At 56.6% G+C, this 12445-nt stretch overlaps 2 protein-coding genes across 6 annotated transcripts in view; one reads left to right on the plus strand and one right to left on the minus strand.

Moving 5' to 3' along the window:
- The window catches only part of OPRL1 (opioid related nociceptin receptor 1), a 10761-nt gene extending 5949 nt beyond the window's left edge, over nucleotides 1-4812 (plus strand). For 4 of the 5 annotated variants that reach the window (XM_079127403.1, XM_079127405.1, XM_079127404.1 and 1 more), the window contains 2 exons: nucleotides 2901-3256; nucleotides 3333-4812. In XM_079127403.1, coding sequence (XP_078983529.1) covers nucleotides 2901-3256; nucleotides 3333-3856 — 880 coding nt within the window. In that variant the 3' untranslated portion in view covers nucleotides 3857-4812. Of the gene's footprint in view, nucleotides 1-1925; nucleotides 2211-2900; nucleotides 3257-3332 lie in introns of those variants that run through there. The other variant, XM_079127406.1, reaches the window with a different exon arrangement.
- A 4558-nt stretch (nucleotides 4813-9370) lies between these two features.
- On the minus strand, nucleotides 9371-10381 carry NPBWR2 (neuropeptides B and W receptor 2; the record flags this gene model as incomplete). The annotated part of the gene is made up of 1 exon (XM_079129733.1): nucleotides 9371-10381. One exon carries the CDS (start codon nucleotides 10379-10381, stop codon nucleotides 9371-9373), a length of 1011 nt encoding a protein of 336 aa, XP_078985859.1.
- Nucleotides 10382-12445: the final 2064 nt, after the last annotated feature.

Here is a 12445-nt window from a genome sequence, read left to right on the forward strand (position 1 = left end):
AGTGGGAAGAGCAGCTCTGCCCTTCGACCTCCAGGGAGGACCCTGGGGAGGGTCTTCCATGACCCACAGGCCTCTGTGGCCAGAACTGCAGCAGCCTGGGGCAGCTGAGTGCCTTGACCACCTTCCTGCCATCAGCACATCCCTGTGTCTCCTCGCACTGGGGCATTACAGCCACTTCCTGGATTAGAGCAAACATGGAGGCCTTCTTGCCCACCAGTGTCCCCAGAGGGACCCATGCTCAGGAGCTGCTGTATCCATACCACTCAAGAGGCAGCACAGAGTGTGTTTTGAGCCACCAGACTGGGGTCCAAGCCCCACTCTGCTTTTTACCAGCTCCAAGGTCTTAAGAAAGTTTCATACACTGGGCATGGTGACACATGACTGTAATCCCAACTCAGGAGGCTGAGGCAGGAGGATTGTGAGTTGGAGGCCAACCTGGACAACTTAGTGAGACCCTGTCTGAAAATAAAAAATAAAGGGCTGAGAATTTAGCTCAGTGGCAGAGCAGCCCTAGATCAAGTCACCATTAAAAAAAAAAAAAAAAAAAAGAAAGAAAGCAAGCTACTTAGCTTTTCTGAGCTTTAGTTTTCTCCCTGATACAGTAGGAATCCAAAGAGCATTTCTGTGAATCTCATAGGAGATAAAATCCACGTGAGGAGCTTGACACAGGTATCTGTGTTCTGATCGAGTTTGCAACTAGGCTTCCTTGTGCTTATTCTATTTTTTGGTACCAGGATTGAACCCAGGGGCACCACTGAGCCACATCCTCAACCCTTTTTTATATTTTATTTAGAGACAGGGTCTCGCTGAGTTGCTTACGGCCTTGCCAAGTTGCTGAGGCTGACTTTGAACTTGTGATGATCATTTCTCAGCCTGCTGAGTCACGGGGATTACAGGTGTTTGCCACCACATCTGGCAATCTTTGTGCTCACTCTTAATCTCTGTAGACAGAACTAAACCCCAGATTACTTTATGGCAACTAAATTGACATGGAATATTGTTACCTCTGGTGCATTAACTGCCACCACCATCACTACCATCACCATCACTGTCATTATCATCCTCACCATCGTCATCAACACCACCACCACCATCGCTGTCATCACCATTATCATCATTGTCAAAACCATCACCACATTATCACCATCACCACCACCATCACTGTCACCACCATCATAACTATCACCATCCGTCACCACCACCATCACTGTCACCACCATCATAACTATCACCATCCGTCACCACCACCATCACTGTCACCACCATCATAACTATCACCATCTGTCACAACCACCATCACTGTCACCACCATCATAACTATCACCACCATCACCACCATCACTGTCACCACCATCATAACTATCACCATCCGTCACCACCACCATCACTGTCACCACCATCATAACTATCACCATCACCACCACCATCACTGTCACCACCATCATAACTATCACCATCTGTCACCACCACCATCACTGTCACCACCATCATAACTATCACCATCACCACCACCATCACTGTCATCACCATTATCATCATTGTCAAAACCATCACCACATTATCACCATCACCACCACCATCACTGTCACCACCATCATAACTATCACCATCCGTCACCACCACCATCACTGTCACCACCATCATAACTATCACCATCACCACCACCATCACTGTCACCACCATCATAACTATCACCATCTGTCACAACCACCATCACTGTCACCACCATCATAACTATCACCACCATCACCACCATCACTGTCACCACCATCATAACTATCACCATCCGTCACCACCACCATCACTGTCACCACCATCATAACTATCACCATCACCACCACCATCACTGTCACCACCATCATAACTATCACCATCACCACCACCATCACTGTCACCACCATCATAACTATCACCACCATCACCACCACCATTAGTACCATCGCTATCACCACCATTATCATAAATATCACCATCACCACCGTTATTGCCATCGCCACCACCAGCGTCACCATCATCACCACGTTACTGCCCTGGTAGCCATTCTCCCCCACCATCACAACCACTTATTAACCCAGCAAGTTTTTATTAATCACTTGCAATTTTTCCAGCTCTGTTCCAGGTGCTTGGATACAATCCGACCCTGTGAGCATTCCTCCTGTCCCTGCCGTCACTTCCTGTTTCCATTGCTGGACAACAGTGTGGACTAGGAGGTTTCATTTTTTTAAATAGTCAATGGGTCTTTTTTTTTGTTTATTTATTTATATTTATTTATATATATTTAACCCAGGGCCTCACACATGCCAAGCGAGCGCTCTACCACTGAGCCACACCCCCAGCCCATAGGAGTTGTTTTTTTTGCAGTGCTAGGGATTGAACCCACCATAGGAGGTTCTTAAAAAAAATTTTTTTTTTTTTGTAGTTGTAGATGGACAGCATGCCTTTATTTTATTTATTTTGATGTGATGCCAAGGATCGAACCCAGTGCCTCACACATGCTAGACAAATACTCTGCCACTGAACCTGACTAGGAGGTTTTTGATGTGCTTTTACATACTTTGGAGCTCTTACAAATCTCTGGTAGCTGTAGGGTTAGGCGTTGAGTCTGTGAGGGAGCCTCGGGGAGGGACAGGTTCTTTCTCTTACGGTTCCTACCCCTTTGCTCCCGTGCAGGTAGGCATGTGCTCTGCACCCACGAGATCAGTCTTTCAGGTCTGGGACTCTTCTGAATGTGTCAGAATCACTTGAGGAGCTTGTTAAAGTGTTTGCTTCCAGGTTCCATTCACAAGACTGACTTAGGGGGCCTAGGATCAGGTCCAGGATCAAGATAAGCCCCTTGCTTTTCCTGCCAGGTCTAGTCTGGTGGCCAAGTAGAACCCTTCTTCTCTCGGTCCTTTCTGCAGGCACACCAAGATGAAGACAGCTACCAACATATACATTTTTAACCTGGCCCTGGCAGACACCCTGGTCCTGCTGACACTGCCCTTCCAGGGCACAGACATCCTGCTGGGCTTCTGGCCATTTGGGAATGCCCTGTGCAAGACGGTCATTGCCATTGATTACTACAACATGTTCACCAGCACCTTCACGCTGACGGCCATGAGCGTGGACCGCTACGTGGCCATCTGCCACCCCATCCGAGCTCTTGACGTCCGCACATCCAGCAAGGCTCAGGTCGTCAACGTGGCCATATGGGCCCTGGCCTCCGTGGTTGGCGTTCCCGTCGCCATCATGGGCTCAGCACAGGTGGAGGACGAAGGTCAGTGGGGCCCCCTCTCCCCGTACCAGGCCCCGTGGCTCCCAGCGCCCCCTGCTGACCCATGTCTCTCCCGCAGAGATTGAGTGTCTGGTAGAGATCCCCGCCCCGCAGGACTACTGGGGTCCTGTGTTTGCGGTCTGCATCTTCCTCTTCTCCTTCATCATTCCTGTGCTCGTCATCTCTGTCTGCTATGGCCTCATGATCCGGCGGCTGCGTGGTGTCCGCCTGCTCTCAGGCTCCAGAGAGAAGGACCGGAATCTGCGGCGTATCACTCGGCTGGTGCTGGTGGTGGTGGCTGTGTTTGTGGGCTGCTGGACACCCGTGCAGGTCTTTGTGCTGGTCCAAGGGCTGGGTGTCCAGCCAGGCAGCGAGACTGCTGTGGCCATCCTGCGCTTCTGCACAGCCCTGGGCTATGTCAACAGCTGTCTCAACCCCATCCTCTACGCCTTCCTGGATGAAAACTTCAAGGCCTGCTTCCGCAAGTTCTGCTGTGCATCAGCCTTGCACCGGGAGATGCAGGTGTCTGACCGTGTGCGGAGCATCGCCAAGGATGTGGCTCTTGCCTGCAAGACTTCTGAGACGGTGCCGCGGCCCGCGTGACTAGGCGTGGACCTGCCCATGGTGCCTGTCAGCCCACAGAGCCCGTCCACACCCAACACGGAGCTTACGCAGGTCACCGCTCTGTAGGCTGTCCTGAGCATCTTAGCTGTAGAGGGCTTTCCCTTTGGCCCGTGGTGCTTGTCCTAGAGGAGGACCTGAGTGACAGACATCATGGGCAGAGTGCCTATCGTGGATGGTGGCTGCCTTTCCCTCTGTGGCCTCTATCAGACGAAGCCGCCCTCCTGGTGTGGGGCCAGAAGGGAGGCAAGAACGTTGCCTAGAAGAGTCCGCTGCACTGTGGACACCTCCAAGAGGACCTGCTGCACACACTGCTGTGCTCCGTGACCCCTCCAGCCACTCCCCTGCTGTCAGCTGAGCCTTGGTGCTTGCTCTAGGTGGGCTCCTGCCAGGAACAGCTGCGGCTCTGCCGTCACGTGCACCCCACATGCTATGAGCTCTTTGCATGGCAGGGCTCTGACTGCCTAGGGTCACTGGACAGGCTTGGCACTGCCCCATAGTGTAGTGGGCAGCATTTCTCTGTGGTGGGACTGGCCCTGATCCCAGAGCTGCCACCGGGAGCACTTGCTTGTTCTGAGTCCACCTGAGCCGCCAGAGCTACCGTAGGAGGTATACAGCAGGCTGTCAGTCTTGGCTGAAGGCCCCATGTGGGTCCTGGCCCAGTTGCTTTCTCAATGTTCTTGTGCTGCAATGCATAGCCTGTGGGTCAGGACCTGCCTCAGTGCTGCCAACACCTGCTCTTCCCAACGGTGGCTCCGCCCGGAGTCTGACTCCCACGTCCCTTCCTAAGGCCAGAGGGAGGCTGGCCTCAGCAGCTTTTCAGGGGCTCTTGCCCTCCAGAAGCCTGATGGTCTGTGTGCATGGACTGCAGCCAGTGCTGCCTCTGCAGACCTGGGAGGTGGCTCAGGAGGGGGATGCTCAGGACCACTGCTGGACCACTGCGGTGGCTCCGATGCTTGCAAAGCGTCGCCAGGAGGGTCAGGAGCACACGCTCTGCCCGCGGTCCCCACCACCTCCTGGGGTTCTTCCATTGTCTCCTGTGCTTGAAATTGGGTCCATGGCTGTGCAGATGGAAGGGGGCCTGGTGGCCTGGGGAGGTGCAACTGGCTGTGTGCTGCCTTCTACACCCAGTGCTCAGGCAGGGCCTGAGCCTGCTGCTGAATGTGGTGGGTGTGCTTGGGCCGAGCTTCAAGGACTTCCTAGGCTTTGGGGACTCTGTCCTTTGGGAAACCCTGCTGTGATCACCCAGGGAGTCAGAGAGCTTTGAGAACACTCTTCCTGCAGATGAACTTTTGAAATACCTGCAACGTTGAAAAGACTCTTTTTCCCCAGACCTTGGTCGGTCTTGGGCGGGCTCCTCCTGCCTTGGGGAGCCCTGGCTGCAGGACTGTTCCTGGGGAGACCTGGGCTCTCTCCGTGAGACCTGTGGCTGGAGCTGCCTGGCTGTAGGGCTTTCTTGCCGAGGCTGAGAGCTTTGAATCTGTGCTGTTGTAACACCACCTTCATGTATTTATGCCTGCACCCAGTGTTATTCCCTGTGCGTGTAACCAGTCCTGAACCTGTGTCCAGGGTCATGAAAGATAAATACCCGCTCTCTGATCAGACACTTTCCTTAGAACAAGTGTTTCTGACTCCAGCCAAATGGGATTGGTGTCTGGCTTGGCACATGGGTGGGAGAGGGCTGTGGGACTGGTGAATCCTATGGCCTCTGGGCAGCTCACAGGTCAGCCCTGTCCCTAGGAGGCTGACCTGGTGAGAGGAAACCAGTTCCTAAGTGTTGCAGGGCTTCCCTTCAGTACAAATAGTGCTCCTCAAGCAACCAAGAACCACCTCTCCTGGCCCCTCCAGTGGCCCTGCAAACCTGAGCTGTAGGCTCGCCTCCTGCCAGTTGACTGGCAGACAGTCAAGAGGACCCTGTCAGAGACTGAAGGTGCACAGGTGGACTTGGTTCAGAAGATTTGTTTCCAGGGCAGGCAGGTGGACCAATACTGTTTTGTACAAGCTTTAGTGATGGACAGGCTCAGGCTGTGTAGCAAGCAGGCTCTTTGGACTGGCAGCTGGTGCACAACTATTGGGTTCTCATAGTTCTGGAGGTTGAAAGCCCAAAGGTGGGGTGCTGGACCTGTCGGGTCCCCGTGAGGGCTGACTTCCCATTGCAACATAGTGTACAGAGGGCTCCGGAGCTGGGTTGTCCCATCCAGGAGGATGAGCAGCACCACAGGGCTCCACTTTTACAGCCTGTTCACTTCCCAAAAATCCACCTCCTGACCCCAACACATTTAGGATCCAGCATATGAATTGGGGAACACAGTTATCACACATTGCTGTTCAGACAAAAATCCAGCACCAAGGGAGGCATGAGAGGAACAGGCCCTGCCAAGGGAGTTACGGTGTCCTCAATGCCAGTAGGCAGTGTGGCCCTGATGGTGGGGCTCTTGTGTGGGGTTCTGGGCTCTACCCTTCTCATAGGGCATGTGTCCTGGGCCAGCACCCACCAGGGTCTGCCAGGAGCCTGGCCAAGCAAGGTAAGGCCACAGGGGGAAGGCTGAGGTTCCCTGGCTCTCCAGGACTGTGTCGTTCCCAAGGTCCCTTCTGTGCTCTGGCTCCATCCAGCCCCACAGCACCCCTGCCTGCACTTTCGTCCCCATCCCTGGCTGGGGACCAAGTCCAGCTTCTGTGAGCCTTAGTTTTCTCTTCTGTGCAAAGGGAGACATAGAACCGTTCTCATGGGGCTGTGAGTGGGGCTGCTGTGCACGCAGGTGCCAGAGTCCTGAGGGACCTCAGGAAAACCTGGGTACAAGGGTTGTTTCAGACTGTTACCACCAGGGGGCGCTGTGGCCACACGGCAGGACCAGGTGAGGACCTGAGGCGCTGTGGGCCCAGGCTAGTGAGATTTGGGCACTTTCCAGGGGCTAGGCTCTCCCTGGGTCCAGGAGCCAGAATGTGGGATTTGGAGGAGTGAGCTGTTCAGGGTGGCTCCCTACCCAACAGTAAAAGTCCCTGGTGGGAGTAGTAAGGCTGGCATGGGCAGGACCCTGATAAGTTTGTCCTTGGTGTCACTGAGCCCTGGTTGTGCCTGTCTCTTGGTCACCATGGTGCTCCAAGGACCTGAGGAGGGAAGGGAAGGCAGCTCTCCCTGCTGGGCCGTGAATGGGGGCAGGAGCCATAGACAAAATGGGATGCGGCCTGTTCCTCTCCGTGGCCCTCCCCAAGCCAGGCCCTCCGGAGCCAAGAGCCTGCCTCCTGCTTTTCGCACCCACTCACCCTCTCTTCCAGGCTCATCACGCAGCAGCGCTCCTGGCTTTGCCACCACAGCAAGATGCAGCCTCTGCCTGGGCCCTGAAGGAGCTCTTGGGCTCGGGAACAGCGTGCTCCGAGTGTAATTAGGCTGTTTGCGCCGTGTGACAGCCCAGGCACGGCGCGTTCTTAACTGTGAGCGGTGGGAGTGAATGGTGGTTAAAAAGCACCCTCCGCCCCTCAGGGTGGCGGGCTGAGGCTGTGACTCTTCATTAGGCCTGCAGATGCCCGTGGGTAGCTGGAAACCGTGAAGCTCGGCGTCTCTGCCTGTGTGTGATGCTGCTCCACTCTGCACACAGGTATGGTGCTCGTTTGAGGAGTGTCTGTCTGAAGACTGTAACTCGAGGTTTCTTAGTCTCAACATCACCCTAGCCATCCCATCCCCTCATAAGACAGAGGCAAGGGTGCAGTACCCTGTTCAGACCCTGGAGGTCTTCGTGCTGTCCCAATTCTTCCAGGAACCGCAGAGGCAGGCGCGGCACCCTCATGGGACGCCCTGCCCCGAGCAGGAGCAGTTGTCTCGTGGGAAGGAATGGCTCCCTTGCAGGCCCACAGGTCTGGCAGAGTCATATCCCGAGCAGCAAGTGGAAATCGTCCCCTCTCGTGATTGGGACTTCTCTGGAACCATCTTGCCAAACAGAGCTGAAATCGTGGTGGGCAGACTACAGCCTGCCCAGGACTGCTTAATCACACAGGCCTCTTGCCCCAGCCCGAGTTCTTCCTCTGTTTAAATCGGGGCTGAGAGGCCGTCTCCCTTAGCCTTCCCAGTGTGGCCACATGGATTAAAGTCTCCTGCTTTTCATCATGATCTTTCCCATTTTGTTTTTGGGCAAGGGCCACACTTGGTCAGGCCTCTAGCCCAGGACCCAGGAACACTCCTGTCTAGTACACAGCACATGGCAGAGAGGGTGACAAGTGACTTCTGGGAAGAGGTCATAAGAGAAGTCCAGGCTTCCTCTTGGAGCTCTAGGGTCACCTCCCAGGGGGACTGGTGTCAGCTGTAGGCCCTCAGCCTGTGGAGCGTCCAAGCAGATCACCAGTCCCTGTCCAGCCTCCAGAGGACCCGTGTCCACCACATCCCGACTGAACAAGGGAGGCAGAGCCAGAAACAGGCAGAGAGGACACTCCTGCCTCCTGACCCCTAGCAGCTAAAGCAACATTGATCTTTTTGTAGCTTCAGGGTTTTGCAGAAACAGCAATAGGCATCCAATTTAATGCTGGGTGAGGGAAGATGCCAGGCAGAGATGACAGTTCAGTTGTTTGGGGCTGGTCAGAGCCATGGAGGGCACAGTGAGGTGGGCCAACACTGTTCTGGACTTAGGTGAGGGCCCTGCACCTAAGAACTGGAGTGGAGGGAGGGGGACCTGCTCTGGGGCACCTCAGAGGGGTGAGGGCTGCAACCCACCCTGTGATGCTCCATGCCCTAAGACCAAGAGCCAGGAGGGCCAGAGTGACTAGTCTTTGGGGGTGTATCCCCAGCCCTTCCTGCGGGCAGTCATGGCCTCTGGACCATGTGCTGTGCTTTCCTGCCCTGAAGAGAGATCCAGCATTCTGCCCTGGCATCTTAGTCCAGGCCCCAGGCCCCCTGGGACTTTTGGATACCTGCTCCTCCAAGGGGCAGACAACCTCTAGACTGTGGGGGTCCAGAAGTCATGGTGGGTGGGCCCTGTGTGCTGCAGCAGGTCACCAGGGGCTACAGAGGGCATGGCCTCTGGGTGGATGTCCCTGGGCTTCAGGCCTGGGTGGAATTTGTGGCTTCATTAGATGGATGTGTCCCCAGCCTTTGCAGCGACACTTGGCTCTGCTGCCTGAGTGCCCACGGTTCGGCCACCTCCTAGTCCCATCTGGGAGGAACCCAGGGGAACAGAGTGCTGGTCCCAGGACAAACTCAGAGTTTAGGGCCCTTCCCCTGCGGAGTACTGTTGTCAGGGCTCCTGGATTCCAGGGGACACGGGTGGCATCATCTGATCCCTCTTCTGTGGGCGTCCAGACTCAGGTGCCTGCTGCTACCCTGTGCTGTCCACCCTGTGCTGTCCACCCAGTGCTGTCCACCCAGTGCTGGCTAGGAAGTGTGATCGTTCTGTGGTGTCTTTGCAGGGCTGATATCTTCTGTTTGGAGAACACAGGGAGGGGATGTGAACAGCAAGGACACCCCTGGCTGGGGCGCTGCGTCTGGGAGGAGAGAAAAGACCTGGACACTCAGGGCCCTCGGCATAGGAGCGTGGTGCGGAAATTCTTGCGGAAGCTGTGGTCCAGGAAGGCATACAGGAAGGGGTTGAGGCATGAGTTGGCATAGCTGAGGCTGGTGATGGCATAAGAGATGCTGATGACCAGGGATGTCTGGGGCATGTCTGTGGTCAGAGCCACCACGGAGGCCAGGTGGAAGGGTGTCCAGCAGAGGAGGCACACTGCCAGCACAGTGAGGACCAACACAGTCACTTTCCGCTTGGCCTTGCCCAGAGCTTTGGTGCTGGGGCGGAGCCTCACAGCCCGTAGCCTGCGCAGCAGGTCCAGGTACAGCCCGCAGATGGTGCCCACAGGCACCAGGAAGCCCAGCACCAAGGTGTAGATGCGGCTGGCCTGGAACCAGGCCCGCTCAGGCCTGGGGAAGCTCAGGCCACAGCTGGGCACCTGCAGCTCGTTGCTGTAGACGCTGGCAAAGGAGAAGAAGGGCAGAACCATGATGGAGACAGCCACCCAGACACACAAGCTGGCGATCTTTGCCCCCCGGGGGGTGCGCTGGGGCACGCGGCGGGACTGCACAGTGGCCAGCACCACCAGGTAGCGGTCCACGCTCATCAGGGCCAGGAAGTAGATGCTGGAGAAGATGTTGCAGTGGTCAATGGCCAGCACCAGCTTGCAGAGCAGCTCCCCAAAGGGCCAGTGCTGTAGCAAGTGCTCGGCGATGTTGGCGGGCAGCACCAGCACGAAGAGGCCGTCTGCAATGGCCAAGTTCAGGATGAGCACGCTGGTCACAGTCTTTGTCTTGGGAGCCCTCAGGATCACGTAGATGACTGCTGCGTTGCCGGCCATCCCCACAACGCAGATCATCGAGTACACGGCCGGTAGCAGCAGGTAGAGTGGCCACAGCGGCTGGGGGAAGGTGGTGTTGGGCTGGGTGCCACTGTCCTGTGAGAGGTTGGTGCCCACCATGGCAGTGGGGGAGGGACCCCCACTGCCACTGAACTCTGTGTGCCCGGCTGGCTGCATTGGCTTGGGGATCGGAAGCAGGTTCTGAGCAGAGGCCTCCTTGGGCTGGATTCTGGGAAAGAAATAGCCAGAAACTTTGGACTCTGGCCATCAGAACAGTGGCCACCTCAAGTTCTCTGGCAGAGCGTGTGGCCATGCCACCAGGCCAAGGAGGCCTGGGAGTCACTCTGTCCATCCTGGTTCTGAGGCCAGTGAGAGCCTGTTAGGTGCGGGGGCCTCCTTTGGGAGGCAGGCACGCTGAGCAGCTCAGCATCCTTCCCCAGACCCTGCTCCTGCTCTTCGAGGTCAGCCACACCACCCACCTGGGAGGCAGACGCTTGGAGCTGCCCACTATGCCTGCCGTCCACCCAAGCACAATCCACATTATGGTGGTCAAGGCTATTGTCCTTTGGCAAATGCACTTCCCGGGGGCATCCCTAGCTGCCTTTGAATCCCAAGTACCAAACCATTGGAACAAAGCACCTCCCTGCGGAAGTCCCCACCTTCACCCTCTCCCCCTCACCAGGGCTCTTCTTTCCACTCACCTGTCAGGTGCCTGGGGCCAGAAGTTGGTGGCCTTCGGACTCTGAGTGGCAGCGAAGCTCGGCAGCAGTGAGAGGAGAAGGGAGTGCTCGCCCCCACAGGCCCCTGCAGGGTCCTGAGCCCTCCCTGACTGGGAGGGGCTTCCAGGACCTGCCTGCTGGCTGGCTGCCGGCTCTCCTGCTGCCTTTTGGCAGTGCTGATGTGCAGGCAGGGAGGGAGGCGGGTCTCTCTTGCTGACGCTGTGAGCCCCTGGAGGCAGCCACCCCATGCGGTCTCAGTTAGGGACTCCCAAGGGGGACTGAGTAGCGTGTGTGTCTGGGCCTGTGTGTGCATGTGTGTGCCGGCATGTTGGGAGGGCGTGCCACGCAGGGGCTTCTGGTACCGAGAGCATCGGTGGGTCACCATGAACCTGGAAAGCCGCATCTGTGTGCGTGGGTGTCTTGTGCCTGATCCTGAGTGTGCGTGACATGTGCCGTGGGCACGTGTGTGTGGGTTCATGTTGTCTGTACAGGTGTAGATGCAGCTACACCTGCACTAGGGGTGACTCTACACTACGTCCGAGAGGGTCTGTGTATCCTTGGCCCAACATGAGGCCTGGGGACATATGTCCTCGTGTGGAAACCTGTTGACTGCAGGCAACACGGCTTCTTTTTGTCTTTTACAAACGAAGCAGAAGCTGACAGGCCCTGAGGTGGTGGAAAGGAGGTCTGCTCCCTGCCAGCTCTGGTCCACTCGCTGGCGCAGCTGCACACGTGGCTGGTGGCAAGAGCTGCACGCTTTCTGGGCTGACCCTTAGGTCCCTCCCTTCCCCACCTTTGCTCCTATGGCTGGATGTACCCTGACTCACTCAGCCAGTGGTGGGCAGTAGGGCGCTCTGGCGGTGTCCTGTAGGCCACACTGCAGAGGAGGCTTGGTGGCACACCTCGGGCAGTTCCTCGGGACTTGTTGGCAGGTCTGTGGCTGCCTGCTGGTGTCCACTGCCCTCCAGGTCACAGTGCCGTCTCCTCCACAAGCTGCTTCATTGTTTTTGCTGGTGCCCACTTCCCCTGGCCAGTTTAGGACAGGAGCCTGGGAACTAGCCTGTAGTGCCTGGACGTTACTAGGCCTGAGGCCATGACCAGGGGCACGGTGGGTGGGCCCCTAGCTCCCTGCCCTGTGCCATGTGGAAATGGAGTCCAAAGGGAACCTGGCTGGCAGTGGGTCCGTGACTGGGCCCAGAGGGAGCATCCCACCTGGGAGAAGCCTAAGGACCATGATTTTGGGGTGCTGTTAGCGGGACAGACGTTCTAGGTATTCCAAAGCTCCTGGAAACCAGAGACATGAGGGAGAGAGGGGTAGGCCTGTGTGTGGTGGCCTTGTCCTCCTGCTGTGGGGCCCAGGCATCGTCCAGGGCATGGGCTGGTTCAGGCAGTGGCGGGTCTTGGCTGGGAGTGAGCGATTGTCCGCCGCCTCAGTGCGAGGGACGGAGGTACTATCTGGAATGGGGTGGCCATGCTGGGCCTGATTCTGGGCCAGGGTTCGGGGTGCCCCCACACAGGGCAG

This window comes from Sciurus vulgaris (genome assembly GCF_902686455.1).
Source record: "Sciurus vulgaris genome assembly, chromosome: 2".
Taxonomy (NCBI): Eukaryota; Metazoa; Chordata; class Mammalia; order Rodentia; family Sciuridae; genus Sciurus; species Sciurus vulgaris.